A 15804-nucleotide genomic window follows, 5' to 3' on the forward strand; every position below is an offset into this window, starting at 1 on the left:
ATCCCCAAATGAAATCAGTTGCCAGATTTGGAGCTGAACCTTTCTGCCATTCCAGAAAATAAATTACATGAGACTATTTCAGGAGAGATTGCTTCCAAAATTAAAAATAAAAGTTGCCCTCTAGTTTTTCATTGTAGGTTTGAATTTATTTGGGTAATTTCATGTTTCTTTGAAGTTTTCATGGGAGTTGGATTCTTACTATAAAAGATAAACTCTATATTTATGTGGTTGTAAAATTTACTTCTATAATATTGAAGATTTGAAAAAGCTTATTTCTTGCTTAGGTTTGGGGTTTGGAAAGAAAAATGATTTAGAATGCTTGGGAAATATATAGAGAGCTCTTAATTACTGTGCCCTTTCTTTTCATTACCACTTTGAAAGCATTGCACTAGGGAATTTCATATTTCCTTGTAAAAAGTTGTGTGTGAATTTGGAATTTAATTACCTTGTAATTAAAGAAGAAAGACTAAATTGTTTTAAATGGACTATTACCTGTAGATGTAATTAAATCAACCTCTGTGCAGTGACACGGACCAGCGAGAGCAGCCTCAGTGTCTCGTAGCACCTGCAGAAGAGGCAGATAAATTTGTAATGCACAATATACTGCAAATGCACTAAAAGCTAAGTGTGCTGCCTGGGTCTCCAGGTACCCTTTACTCTGCTGGATAAGTTATTCTTTTTGAGCAGGTGTGCATAAATGCCCACAGAAGTGCCTAATTCAATACGTGTTTAGATCAGCAGCATAAATTAATAATGCCAAATTACTGCCATCTTTGTAATAATTTGGATTACTCTAAACCTAACAATTCAGTTAAATACATTAAAATGTGCTTGAAATTTCTGTTATGTGCTTATGTAAATCCATTTAAAGATATAAAAGTGGAAGGGTATTTTTAAGTATTGAAACTTGCTAGTTAATAGCTTTTTTACTATTAAAAGTATGAAAAAGTTGACATGCTATAAAAGTATTTCCAACCAAGATACTTTTTTTTCCCCTTTTGAATGACCCTAGGTCTTGCCAAGGAATACATTTGGAACAGATTTGTTTACAGAACTGCCAGAATGTAATAAATTAGAACAATCCATATTGGAGCTCCCATTGGGCTGGAAGTGATGTGTTGTAAGAAAAATTTTAACAATGCAAGAAGCAGGGTCGTGGGACTGCAAGTTCTGTCTACTGTAACTTCTGTTTTGCTGAGCTTAAGTAGTTCATGGGAATACATCTGAAACAAAATGAGCTTTCTCTTAGTGTTTTGGTGCTTCTTGTCCATGAAAGTGACTTACTGTATGGGGCAGGGTTGAAAAACAAGTTTGCAGGAGCTTTGTTTGGAAATGTAAAATGACTTAATTTAAGCAGATATTTGGAGGAAATAAAACATAGCTTTGTTTTCCTTCTTCAAACTAGCAACAAAAAATTCTGGCTTCAAAAAATTCAGTTTTATCTATCAGGCTTCTTTTGAATTATTTGCTTATTATAGTATGGCTTGATGCAGTGGTTAAAATTAACATCCTGTTTATGTCCAGAATTCTGTTACAATGGCAGTTTGTTAATCCCAGCCCTTAAAGGACGTTTCATCCCTGGGATGTGTGAAAGTCTGTATGAGTGTTGTGTTCTTCTTGCTATTCAAGCTTATTTTCAGATACAATATATAGGATCTCATTAACAAGGAATGTATGGAAATAATGCAAAAAAGGAAAAAAAAAGCAATTTTTGGCTTCCATAAACATGTAGCCAATCAAATGGTTTAAAACTGCTCTGAAGCCCTCTCAAATTTACTTACTTTTCTGAAGAGCTTAGATATTTGGTGTATCTCAGGTAAGAGCAGATCAGGATAATATTTGTAGCTCTATTATGGAACAACATCATCTGAGCATCTTTGTTTTGTGTTGGAAGAGAGCTTAAATACCATCTAATTCCAACCCCCTGCCATGGGCAGGGACAGCTTCTACTGTCCCAGGTTATTCAAAGTCCCATCCAACCTGGCCTTGAGCACTTCCAGGAACGGAGCATCCACAGCTTCTCTGGGCACTGATACCTCATTTAATCGGGAAAAAAAATGCCTAACACACAAAACCTTCCTTTTGTACTTTTTTATTTGGAGTGCTTAGGGTTTGGGGTTTTTTGTTATCACATCCAAAATGATCATGTTCACTTTCCCACTTCTTGCAAGACAAGCAAGAGTTTTCTGTTTTTGAAGCCCCGAGACCGAGACAGAGGCACTTAAACAGCTATCACTGCAAGTTTTCCTGTGAAGGCTGGGAGTCAGGGGAGGTGAAGTGTAATCATTAGTCAGGCAACACTGAGCATCAGCTGAAATCTCAGGATTGGTGTTGTGCCAGTCCGTCGGGGGTTTTCTCGTGGCAGGGAAATTAAATCCACTGCTGAAAAAACACTTGAACGATGTAAAAATAAAAATAGCTTACATTTGCAGGTATATATCGGAAGGAAGGATGTGGGATTAATGGGAGAGGTTGGGGATTTTATGAGCAGGGTCATTTAGGTCTAAAGATGTAGAGAATGAGTTTGCAGAGCTCCCTGCCTGTTCTCATTCAGCCAAGGGATGGGGACAGATCTGTGTGAGGCGAAGCAGGGCAGTTCAAAGGAAGGTGAGTGAACAGGGTGGTTGTATTTGCTCCAGACTGAGCAAAGCAGAGCTGTTCCCTCTGCAGACATGAGCCAGGCAAAGGGACACTTGTCTCTAATTACAGCTCCTTGTATGCGTGTGACTGTGGGTCCATGCACCAAGCAATGCCCTGGCTTTGCTGTTATTTTTTCATTTCTGTATCTTCTGAAGGATCCTGACCTAGAAACAGCTTTTCACTTCAAGTGGGAGCTTGGCATCTGCAGAATCACAGGGCATTATCTGCTCTTACTCAGCAAAGTTTTTTATTTGGGTTATATGCAAGAATTAAGGGCTTCCCAGAGTTACATACAGAATATTTTAATAAAGTACATAGTAAAGCAATAAGTTATGCCATCCAACAGGTCAGGTTGGGACATTACTTGAATTTGTGGCAGATTATGGTGGATAAAGCTGTTCCTGTGTTTCTTTTCACAGAAAAAAAAAAAAAAAAAAGCCTCTGGAATGGAGAAAGATTATTTTCTTCCTCCTGGCCTTCTCTGTCAAAAGTCTTCAAGTAGTAGTCAGTCTTGCTTGTGTAGTCTTATCCTCTGAACTGACTGAGCAAAAGTGTCCTCTCCCATGATCTCATTTTGTGGAGAAGCATGATTTTGTTTTAGGTGTTCTATTGGTTCAGTCCTGTTTGTAGTGCTTCCATAACTACTAAGAAAAGCAAAGTATTTTCGTAACACTTCCAAAGTTGGCCTCTCTGTTCTCATCTGTCCTGTTTGAATAGTGTTCATGTAGACTAAACAATTAACTGAATGACTTAATGGGACATTCAGAACCTCTGCTGAAGCCACTGGGAAGCAAAAACCACAGCTCTGTTACCAGCCTGAATTTGCTGTCAGAACAACCTTACAGACTGAGCAGTTTGATCCACAGAGTATTGTTTAAATACAATAAAAACACAGATCTAGAAGCAACATCCTTCAGAGGCCCATTTAAAATTATTTTTTTTCCATGGAGATGGGGCCAGAATTGAATTGAACACGTTGATCTATGGTTGCTTTTCCTTTAGTGTAATTTAGAGTTTTGTTACTTAGGTTTGGTTTGAAGAGCAGACTAGCTGAGCTGGCTATAAGGAAGGGATCACAGCCTGTCCCTGGAGAACTGAGGTGCAGTTCTGGCCTGAAACGCAGTCACTGAAGCTGCTGCCTCCGTGACCTCTGTGGTTTTCCTGTAACTTCCGCAAGAGCAGTGTTCAAACAATGCAATGTGTGTCATTAATCAGAGAGGGTAGGTCCTCATCAAGTGCTTACCTTGGCCCTACCAGAGCAAATGTTTGAAATGGCAGAGGCAGCTGTGTATCCACAGCCTTGGTTCAGCCCCATTCCTGAGAATCTTACGGCCGCTAAAGCGGCGCAGGGAACTTCCTCGCACGTGCTGCTGGGAGCGGTGTCCCTTTCCTTGAGTGGGGAGGGGATGGACGCAGTCTGCGTGTATGAAATAATGTCCCTTTCTCCTCTGAAGAGTAAACAAGCTGGAAAAAGTGAGATCATATGAGAGAACTTAAGTCTTCATACAGTGAGTCACCTACCAGAGAACCAGGGTGTTTAGCTAGGACACAGTCCTCATTTGCAAAAAGTAGGTAATTTTTGATGCGCGGAGGTCTAAAGATGTTTTAAACTATTTTTGAGTGTCTCTGCTGTGTCATAAAAGCTTTTGGAAGAAACTGTGGTTGTCAAGTTAGTGATTTATATACATTTAATCATGCATATGCAGCAGGTGCGAATACCCTCTTCTGTAATTAAATAAACATAATAATTGTCTTAATCTAAGTAGCTGAAAATTACTAAGAATTCCATTGTTAACCACATTGGAGAAGAGATTATTCCTTTAATAATATAATAATACTTAATAATCTTATTTTGGTTGCAGTTTTGATGGTTTCACTTAGGTGTTTAGTATGGTCCAAGGCAGATACACAATGTCTAATTCAGAGCGATTTTCAATAATTTTTGTTAATAGCACATGTTTTTTCTTATCGTAGATGATGGTAACAGGGCATCTAATTATCAAAGGTTTCTGCTATTATAATTAATTTCTATTCACTGTGTTTACAGGGCAAAATATTTTATTGTAGGTGTTCCCCACCCAAAAATGTCTTGGCTTTCATTGACTCTTCTCTCAACACTGAGTTAAGCAGAACTGGATCAGAAGTAATTACAACTTTCTCCCCTCTCAACAGGTTTTCGAAAAATAAGTCTGGATGACCTGCGAAAGGCTTACATTGTGAAAGATGTGCAGCAATATATTCTGCATCGTTTGGACCAGGAAGAAGCCCTGAGACAACACCTCACAAAAGAAACAGCAGAAATGCTGAATCAGCTTCACATCAAAAGCAGCGGTTGCTTTTTGTATCTGGAACGTGTCCTAGATGGAGTTGTGGAGAATTTCATCATGTTACGGGAGATCCGTGATATTCCAGGAACATTAAATGGCCTCTACCTTTGGCTCTGTCAGAGACTTTTTGTGAGAAAACAGTTTGCAAAGGTCCAGCCCATCCTTAATGTAATTCTTGCAGCCTGCAGGCCCTTGACCACTACAGAATTGTATCACGCGGTGTGGACCAAAAACATGACGCTGTCGATGGAAGACTTCCAACGCAAATTGGATGTCCTGTCCAAAGTCCTTATCGATGGCCTTGGAAATACAAAAATCTTGTTTCACTACAGTTTTGCAGAGTGGCTGCTGGATGTAAAGCACTGTACACAGAAATACTTGTGTAACGCCGCAGAGGGACACAGAATGCTGGCCATGAGTTACACCTGCCGGGCAAAGGATTTAACGCCGTTAGAAGCTCAAGAGTTTGCATTGCATCTCATTAATTCTAATTTACAGTTGGAGACTTCAGAGCTGGCTTTGTGGATGATATGGAACGGCACACCTGTCAAAGACTCCCTGTCAACCTTAATTCCTAAAGAGCAAGAGGTGTTACAGCTGCTGGTAAAGGCCGGTGCTCATGTCAACAGTGAAGATGACCGCACGTCTTGCATCGTCCGGCAGGCCCTGGAGAGGGAGGACTCCATCCGCACCTTGTTGGACAATGGGGCGTCCGTTAACCAGTGCGATTCCAACGGGAGAACGCTCCTGGCCAACGCGGCGTACAGCGGCAACCTCGACGTGGTCAACCTGCTGGTGTCGAGGGGGGCGGATCTGGAGATCGAAGACACCCACGGGCAAACAGCGCTGACCTTGGCTTCTCGGCAGGGGCACACCAAGGTGGTCAACTGCCTCATCGGCTGCGGGGCCAACGTCAACCACACGGACCACGACGGCTGGACGGCGCTGCGGTCGGCGGCGTGGGGGGGGCACACGGAGGTGGTGTCCGCGCTCCTCTACGCCGGCGTCAAAGTGGACTGCGCAGACGCTGACAGCCGGACGGCGCTGAGAGCGGCGGCGTGGGGAGGGCATGAAGATATTGTGCTGAATCTGCTCCAGCACGGGGCTGAAGTTAATAAAGCTGACAACGAGGGCAGGACGGCTCTGATCGCGGCTGCGTACATGGGGCACAAAGAGATCGTGGAGCACCTGCTGGATCACGGTGCAGAGGTGAACCACGAGGACGTGGATGGGAGGACGGCGCTGTCTGTGGCTGCGCTCTGTGTGCCGGCCAGTAAGGGACACGCCTCGGTGGTCAGCCTCCTGATCGACCGCGGTGCTGAAGTCGACCACTGTGACAAGGATGGCATGACTCCACTGCTGGTAGCCGCCTATGAAGGACACGTGGACGTGGTTGATCTGCTTCTGGAAGGGGGAGCTGATGTTGACCACACGGACAACAACGGCCGGACGCCGCTTCTGGCAGCAGCCTCCATGGGCCATGCCTCAGTCGTGAATACTCTCTTGTTTTGGGGTGCAGCTGTTGACAGCATTGACAGCGAAGGTAGAACAGTCCTGAGCATTGCATCTGCACAGGGCAACGTTGAAGTAGTACGGACTCTGCTGGACAGGGGGCTAGATGAAAATCACAGAGATGATGCAGGCTGGACACCTTTGCACATGGCAGCTTTTGAAGGTCACAGGTTGATCTGTGAAGCTCTTATAGAACAAGGTGCTAGAACGAATGAAATCGATAATGATGGACGGATACCTTTCATATTAGCTGCGCAGGAAGGTCACTATGATTGTGTGCAGATGTTACTGGAAAATAAATCCAACATTGATCAGAGAGGCTACGATGGGAGAAATGCTCTCCGGGTTGCTGCCTTAGAAGGTCACAGAGATATAGTTGAGCTACTGCTCAGCCATGGAGCAGATGTGAACTACAAAGATGCTGATGGGCGGCCGACGCTTTACATCCTAGCATTAGAAAACCAGCTTACAATGGCTGAGTATTTTTTAGAAAACGGTGCAAACGTCGAAGCAAGCGATGCTGAAGGAAGAACAGCACTCCATGTTTCCTGCTGGCAGGGCCACTTGGAGATGGTGCAGGTGCTGATAACGTACCACGCTGATGTGAACGCTGCAGATAACGAGAAGAGATCTGCTTTGCAGTCTGCTGCATGGCAAGGCCACGTGAAGGTCGTGCAGCTTCTCATCGAGCATGGCGCTCTGGTTGACCACACTTGTAATCAAGGTGCTACTGGACTCTGCATTGCAGCCCAAGAGGGGCACATTGACGTTGTCCAGATATTACTGGAGCATGGTGCTGATCCCAATCACGCTGACCAATTTGGGCGCACTGCTATGCGGGTTGCAGCCAAAAATGGACACTCCCAGATTATTAAATTACTGGAAAAATACGGTGCATCGACTCTGAATGGTTGCACTCCGTCTCCAGTCCACACAATGGAGCAGAAACCCTTACAATCAGTCTCCTCTAAAATGCAGTCCTTAACCATGAAGTCCAATAGTTCAGGGAGTACTGGAGGAGACATGCAGCCTGGAATGCGGGGATTATCCAATGGGCCTGCACACGCCTTCAGTTCTCCTTCGGAGTCTCCGGATTCCACGGTTGACCGTCAAAAGTCATCTTTATCAAATAATTCCCTGAAAAGCTCCAAAAATTCTTCTCTCCGCACCACGTCCTCGACAGCCACCGCTCAGACAGTGCCCATTGATAGTTTCCACAGCCTGTCGTTCACGGAGCAAATCCAGCAGCATTCCCTGCCACGCAGCAGAAGCAGGCAGTCCATTGTTTCCCCTTCTTCCACAACTCATTCCCTAAGTCAAAATCATAATTCACCCAGTAGCGAGTTTGAATGGAGCCAAGTAAAACCTAGTTTGAAATCAACGAAAGCGAACAAAGGGGGAAAAACAGACAACTCCAGCAAGTCTGGGTCAGCTGGGAAAAAAATAAAGCAGAGTAGTTCCTCCCAACCCAAAGTGCTAGAGTATGAAATGACTCAGTTTGATAAACGAGTACCCATTGCCAAATCTGGCACGAGCATGCCACTCAAATCAATGCCACCAGAGCCACAGTGCAAAATTTTGGTCCCTCCAGCTCAGCAAGAAGTTGGTCGATCTCAGCAGCAGTTCCTGATTCACCAACAGAGTGGGGAGCAGAAGAAGAGAAATGGCATTATGACAAATCCAAATTACCATCTTCAGAGCAATCAGGTTTTTCTCGGCAGGGTTTCTGTCCCACGAACAGTGCAGGACAGAGGGCATCAGGATGTGTTGGAAGGCTATCCCCCCGCAGAGACGGAACTCAGCCTTAAGCAAGCCTTAAAACTTCAGATTGAAGGTAGCGACCCAAGCTTCAACTACAAGAAGGAAACACCATTGTAAAAGGTAACTTACCCAGTCACAAAGCAACCAAATGCCTGCATTTCATTTAAGATGTGCTAAAATTAGATTTTGTTATTGCTTACCATCATAATTGCTTATGTGATGGATGTTAAAGTCTTAACCTGGCAAGTATTTCCTTTGCTGTCGGCTCAAAGCACCGGCCTTAGAGGAGCTGTATTAGTGTCGTGTTGTCTGTTGAATTCAGTTGCTCAAATTGTGCCCCACTGTCTTTGATCAATTAATTTCACATAGCACTGATGTGGAATTTCATTTTCAAACGTAAGGACAGATGAGAATTTCTGTTCATGGCATTTTCAGATACAGTCTGTATTTCATTATTTACAAAGATGCTCCTCAGAAAGTTTCTGAAGGTTCTTAGAAGTTATAGGCAACCACTTTTCTGAATGTGGATTTCAAGGGTGAAGCATAAGTATAAAATACTATTCTAAAGCTTCAATTTTATATTTCTGTTGCTGTAAAGGTAATCCTCCTATAAAAGAGGTGGCTTTTCTCAGTGCAAGATTATAATCTATACAGTGGTACCAACTTTCTGACCATTCTGTTGTTCTTAATCAGTGGAGGTCATTTAGTGCTCTCACCTCCTCTTCAATACTGAATTTTAAGCTGGGAAAGTAATTACAAGTCTCTTTTTCAGACATGAATTTTCAGTGAGTCAGCTAAAATAGTTCTGGTTTTCCCCCTCTTCCTGTTGAGGTGTATGTTTTTTAGGGTATTTGGAATGTGTTAGTATGTTTCCTATGGGAATTTCAGAGAAGCATCATGTTTATGAAAAGTGTGCCCATCTCTTACTGCTTGCTCGCTTATTTTTGAAAACATTTTTTTGTGCATGAATGCAGCATTTCAGAGAGCTCAGGCTGCTGCTCCTTAGAACAAGAATGTTCTTGCCAGTTCTGACTCAGTTCTGCTGCAGGTCATCAAAGACAGCGTGTTTCTAGGACAGTTGCAGGTGGTGCAGAATCCACACATGGAAGGTTTTCAGCTGTCAGAAACACATAAACATTTCCCAAAATGTCCTGGAAATCAATTTTAACAGAATACATCTGTAGATGTAGCTGAGGTCTCTGGAGAATTGGAGAGCTATAGAATATTGTGCAGGACCCTGTTAGGTTGGCTTTTTGGTTAAATTAAAATGTTTGAAACAATAAAGTGTTTCAAAAATATCTGCACTAGAGCCTGCACATTTGTAAAATGCAGATTTTACCAAAGGGTCAGATGAGTTGTGGGGCAGGACAGCAGAACAGGCATAGAGAGGAATGTCAGCTGGGAGAGAAAAGTCCTTAAATGTTCGTAAAATGTTACAAGGACTTCAGATTCCCACAGTAGTGCATCATGCCCAAACAGGATTAGGATTTATTTGTAATTTTTTCCTGCTTCCATAAAACTTTAAAACGTATAATTAAAGATTGTATTTCCTAATTCTTATGTGCCTGCACCTGATGTTCATCACTTTGCTTTCATGTTATACTTTATTACAAATCCATTGCATGGTTCTGACGTAGCATGTGTTCATTTCACCTGACCTGTCATCAAAAGACTGGCTTTGGTGAATTTTTCCATCTTCCTTGATTTTCAAACAGCATATAAAGAAATCTGAACATTCCACATCTAATACTAAATTTTGGCTTTGCTTAATCTGGAACAAATGGTGTGCTACTGAAAATTCAGGGTTTCTCTCAGTGAAGTTCTTGGTTTTGCAAATGGCTAAAAAAATGAGGTGTGGGTAACCAAATGGTTCCTTCTGCTTTCCTCTTAACACTTCCAGAGCGTCACTTTAAAGATGGGAGTTTAGAACAGTTCTGTGTGGATTATGAATTGCTTGACACAGGCTGTAATTTACCTCCTCTTTTGCTAAATCTCAAGCAGAAAAAATGGTAATTTCCCTGACTGGTGGATAAATGAGTCACCTGTGGGGAATCACATCAGAAATACTCCATGGGAGCACATTCCTGGCTGCTGCTTCCCAGCCTGTCCAGGATGCTCTCCTGTTGTGGGGACCTTGTAGCTGCTTGGGATGGCAGAGAGCACAGGGAATCAATCACAGGACTGGGCTTAGCCAGGAAACGCTTTTCCTCATCAGGTTGTTGTTGTTGTTGTGTGCTTTTGACTTTGATTAGGGATGATACAGCTCCATTTCTGACAGTCCTGTTTGTGTTACAGACTATTTCAAAGCTTAATGTTTTTATTTTATACTTCCAGGCCAATTCCATGATGCTGTGAACAGAAGCGCTTCTGCTCCCGATGATTTATCAGCTGGCTGGGATGAAAGCAAACAATGCTTGTTTAGTCCACCTAGAAATTCAAGAATGTGATTCCTACAGTACAGTTACCTTAATTACTGTAACGTGCCTACATTTTGAGGCTGCCTTCTCAGTATAACCCTCTGTGCTTCGAAATTTTATTTTGTGTACTTTGTATTTAATACACAGAATGAGCACTTTTTTTAATTGCAGAAAGATACATGCTGTATTTCCCTGACCACAGCTGAAAATGGTAAGAACCAGGAATTCTGATTTCCTATTCCAGATCGCTTGGTAGAGGTGCATGTGCCACAGTGAACTGTGTTATGGAAAAGGCAGTGCTTTTTGTATTTATTTTTCTGTGGCTAAAGAAACTAAGCAACGAGTTTGTCACATTTGCATTGTTGTCATGTATTGTCAGTTCCCCGTGTACTTCAAAAGGTTCCCTCCAGAATTACGAGTCTTGTATAACAGTATTTTATAAATACTGTACTTGTCTGTTCTGTCTGTGTAATTGCTGTTCAGTGGTGGCAAAGAAGTCGGACTGCAACCACCTGCAGTGTCTTTTGGATTTTTAAGAGGCAAAAATGTACTCTCTGGTACTACAGCACCAAATCTGGATGTCAGACTGGGACCACTGAAAGCAATAGGCAAATTTTGGACACTTGGTCTTCAATAGCCTCTGTTACTGCTACGGTAATGAGGTAACTAATATGGGTATGTCTGAGGTGCTAAAAGGTCTGATCCTGCTTTCTTGTATATCTCTATACATTAGAAACAGCTCTTTCTCTTTTCCAAGGTAAAGGACTATGTTTGGGAATGCCAGTAGAGCAAACCATGGAAAATGCAGACCCTTTGTGAGCGAGGCTGAGAGAATATGCAGCGAGAATGCGGTGGAAAAGCACAGCGGCAGCGTTGCCTGGGGAGTACAGAGATTACTGAGTTAGTCCTGTCCTGAGACAATAACTCCTTAAAGCACAAACTTGTATGAATGTGGTTACTGCTTCACGGGGATTAGGTAGAGCCAGCGTGTCTCTGTACCTGGAGCACGGTTAATCAGCAGTCGGGAGAGCGGATAATGGAAAGCTGGCTTCCCGCTCTTACAGCAGAAATATTTTACTTGTGTGAAAGAGAGCAAAGTCAAGGTCATTGTTGTGAAAGTGAGCAGTGTGGGTTTTTCCTTTGAATGTGCACATCTTACTTGCACAGTTCTGCAAGTGAAAAAATGAAACAAGTGGGTTCATTTTCTCCTACAAATGCAAGCTATATTCTACTCCTCACCATTACACAGCCTTGCTCTTTAGAAAATAAGCCTATTTTTGTATGCAAGTATTTCTTCTAAAGGCTTGGATTTCATCTTTTTCATACTCTAATTCTGATCATTCCAGAAATAAGATGATAGAGAGCTGAGGTTATTTTTCATAGATGATTAAGTAGATCCTTAAACTTTGATGAATGGCCCCTGGATGTAGATGTAGTGCATATTCTGAGGCACTGAAGGGCTCCATGTCTGGTTATTATGATCAACTGTCATCAGAATACTTATTTTTTTTTTTTTTGGGAAATCTTGCACCTCCATTCTTATTTGCTTTTTCCTAAATGTAAAAAAAAGAATCTTTTCTAGTCAGGCATTCAGCATATAGTAAAATTAGATGTTAGAAGCTGACACACAGCAGTATGGATTATTCTGGATGTTTCGTGTATTGAATTTCTTGTCCCCGTGGGACAATTATAAAATAAACATAACAGGAGTCTGGCAGAATGGGCTTAAGAGGGTTAGTGGTTTAGAAAAGAGAAAGTACCAAAATGTTCTCAGCAAACTTGTTCCAAACCTCAAGTATAGTACATTTGCAATACTGTGCAAGAATATGGCTTTTCTTAGTTATTAGGTGTATGTTTTGTTCTGTGGAAAGGGATCCCTGAATGCCAACATTTTTTCTACTGACCTTGACTGTCATTGGGATTATATTTATTTAATTTTATTGTGTTGTTATTAATTGCACCTTGTGGACAGAGGACGTAAAAATATGGCCAATTTCACAAGGGGCCGCAACTTACAGATAGTCTGGTGGGTTTTGTGTGAATAATATTTACATTTGAAACAGTCACTGGGGAAACCCTCTCTCCAAATCAGCAGACAGTAGACCTGTAAGAAATGTTTTCAGAATGACAATTCTGAAACTTTTGAATATTTTGAATATCCCTTTGGAATAGGGCATGAATTGCTTTAAATCATCTATTTTCTCAGAAGGTCTGTGTAATTCCAGCACTGCTGTTGTGTGTGATTTTTAGCATCACCATTTGTGAGGGGTTTTTGTGCCAAGCAAAGTTGCTGTTCCCCGGTTGTTCCCTCTGCTCTGCCCTTTCCCATCTGTAAATGGAGTGGTGTGAGCAGAGGGGTGTAGCTGTGACTCAGCACAGCTCCTTCTGCCAGGGCAGCAGTTCTCACCACCCAAAAAGCCCAGATAAAACAGGAATCCTGTTTCTCTTCATCCCATTTCACTGGTCCTTCCAAGGTCATCTCCACAAGACATCCAAAATTCTTGATGGGAGAGCTGGGGAAAAAGACTGTTTTGTGGACACGGATATCAATACTGTGTGCATGTGGAAAAATTCATCTGGAGAGAAATGCATTAGGAGATACCGAGGCACAATTGATGCATTTTTGTCTTCTCTGTGATCAGTATTGAAAACATTACCGTTTCTTTAAAACTAAAAAGGTGTTTTCCCTCCTCAGTTACTCTGCTATGCAAATGTCTGTTATGCTTAATATTCCCCATCTGAACTCCTCAGTTAACTTGGTTTGCAGATAGACTGCTTTTTCCTGGAGTGGGTTGTAAATAGCCTTTAATGTACATTGAATGAATTTCACATTGTAAAATTTTTATTTTATTCCTTGTATTATATTAAGCGAAAATCCCTGTGTATATTAAAGTGCATAATAAATATATTTGCTTTTCAGCAGACATCTAACTGTTTTAATTTTTCTACCTCATTTCCTGGGACATTTCAGGAAAAGGTTATTAAACTTGATTAACTTTCATGTAGTACTAAATGAAGCGTTATGTGTGTGCCCAGTAAGCAGCCCAGTCTAGCAAACCTCAGACCCTGGCATTGGTTCCTGTGGCTTTGAGCATTTGCAGGATAAGATTTGCTGCATGTCCTTCTGTTTAAAATGACCATTATATACTGTAAATACCATGAGGGCAAATAAATTCACTATTTCAGTTGCTGTAAGTTCTTTACAAGTTCAAATGGATTTTGTTAATTACTGCCTTGATGAGTGTTTCTCTGTAGTATTTTCAGCTTAAGCAAAAGCTCTCTTAATGATGGTGGCTACTCATTTTTCTTGAATGTGTTATTAAGAAAGGTAGGGGAGAAACGTTTTCTGGCAATAATACCCTTTTGCCCTGTGATCTTGTCTCACTCCTTCAGATCATAGAGCCACCATCATTTCCCTGCAGAGGGTTTTTGAGTGTGAAGGAGGAGTTTGGCTGTGCCTTCTGCAAATGATGCTTCAGGTATTCTGGTCCACACAGATTCCAGCAGCTGGCACACGTGGCTCGACTGGTTCCTAAAATTAGGTTAATGGCAAAATTGTCACTATCTGCTGACTTGTTTTCTGTGGATTTCTGTTGTCTCTCACAGCAACTATTGACCCTCTTTTGTTAAGTTCTCCATCTGAAATAACAAAGTATGAGATGCATTAATTCAGTGGCTATTTTTCATTGAAGCAAAGAATTTTCACTGAATTCATCTTTGAATAAGTTCTGTTACGTTCCAGAGACAGACATTTTCTTCAGATAAGCACTGTAATAAAATCTAAATAAAATTATACAACACCCATTTTAAATCTCTCATTCTATGGAATATACACAATGACATTAAATAATGCTTCACATCTTCTGTGAGATGTGAGATCTCTGCAACAATTTGGCTTGTGCATTAGATGTATTTTCCAAAAGAAAGCTGAGATGGGTTGGCACAGTAAACTAAAGCCTTTCGGTTGGAGGCCCTTGGAGAGACAGCAGTGAGAGTTTGGCCTTGATCTAAATCCTAATCCTTTTGTGCCACAAAGAGGGGTATGGGACTTAGAAATCTAGTTGGCATTTTGATAAAGAAGTCCCCAAATGTATATGTAGATAATATAAACAGGTTGACCTTTAGAATTAAAATGTAATTTGCTGGTTGCGGGGACAGAATAAGGCATTGGGGTCTGGTTGTTGATTTTGGTTTTTTACTTCCCCCAAAATCTTTTTTGATGTAACAACTTTTAAGCCTGCATCTCCTAGGGAAAAAAGTTGTTTTGAAATATTAAGATAAGTAATAAACTTCTCTTAAGAGTTAAGGCTGTGAGCAGAGCTGTTGTGTTCTTGTTGTGTCGTGGTGAACATTAGGCAATCTCATAGAGAGACTTTAAAACTATCCATAAATGACAAGAGTGGACTTTTATTATGATTTATTCTGTCATTTTCCACGATGCTGGCTATCCAGTTCACCATTGTGTTTTCCCCTAGAACAAAACATTCCCATCTTGCTGCAGCTTTAACAATATTGTGATGGTTTCGTTGCTGTTTTTTCATGCTGCTCTCACGAAAGGTGTTACTATTCACCAGTAAATCCCAAAGCACTTCACAGAAAACTCAGGAGAAATACAGGAGATGAAGATACATTTGCTCTGTCAGTTGCTGAACAGGCTCAAAACAACATCAGGAAAAGCCCCTGAGCCTCTCCCAGCACTAGGCAATTTGCCTCCTTGAATAACCTGTTGTCTGCCATTAACTCATCTCCTGTTGGTTTTTTTTGTTTTTTTCAGTTGCTTTTTTTAGTTGCTTTTTGTGCATTTGCAGTGCAGCTCTCTGGGGGCTGTCCATGCAGCTGGGAGCCTCCAGCTCCTGGCTGGCTGCTGGAGCTATGGCAGAGGAGTCAGCTCCGCTCTGGAAGCTGCTCTGCCAGCAGATTCCTGCAGAGTTGGGCCAGGGACCACCTCATGGCACAGGGGAGAGCTTGCCAAGCTCTCTCTGGAGTTATGCTCATTTTTCCTCCTGCAATCAGAGCTTTCAAAAAAAATAAAAAAATAGAAAAAGCCCAGGCTTATCCAGGAGTCTCGTTGACAGGTGAGAGCTTTGTGAGAGGCAGTACTGAGCATGCATCCAAGCCTTTGTGTCCCAGTGCCAGTTTTCTGCTAA

The 15804-nt window shown here is 41.8% G+C and overlaps 1 protein-coding gene across 2 annotated transcripts in view; it reads left to right on the forward strand.

The window, feature by feature from the left end:
* ANKRD50 (ankyrin repeat domain 50) overlaps positions 1 to 13579 on the forward strand; it is a 39651-nt gene extending 26072 nt beyond the window's left edge. For both annotated transcript variants that reach the window (XM_088056473.1, XM_014259632.2), the window contains 2 exons: positions 4813 to 8360; positions 10575 to 13579. In XM_088056473.1, coding sequence (XP_087912599.1) covers positions 4813 to 8357 — 3545 coding nt within the window. In that variant the 3' untranslated portion in view covers positions 8358 to 8360; positions 10575 to 13579. The remainder of the gene's footprint in view (positions 1 to 4812; positions 8361 to 10574) is intronic.
* The last annotated feature ends 2225 nt before the right edge of the window (positions 13580 to 15804 follow it).

This window comes from Pseudopodoces humilis, chromosome 6 (assembly GCF_049639895.1).
Source record: "Pseudopodoces humilis isolate 2021_Gansu_Grassland_sample_001 chromosome 6, ASM4963989v1, whole genome shotgun sequence".
NCBI lineage: Eukaryota > Metazoa > Chordata > Aves > Passeriformes > Paridae > Pseudopodoces > Pseudopodoces humilis.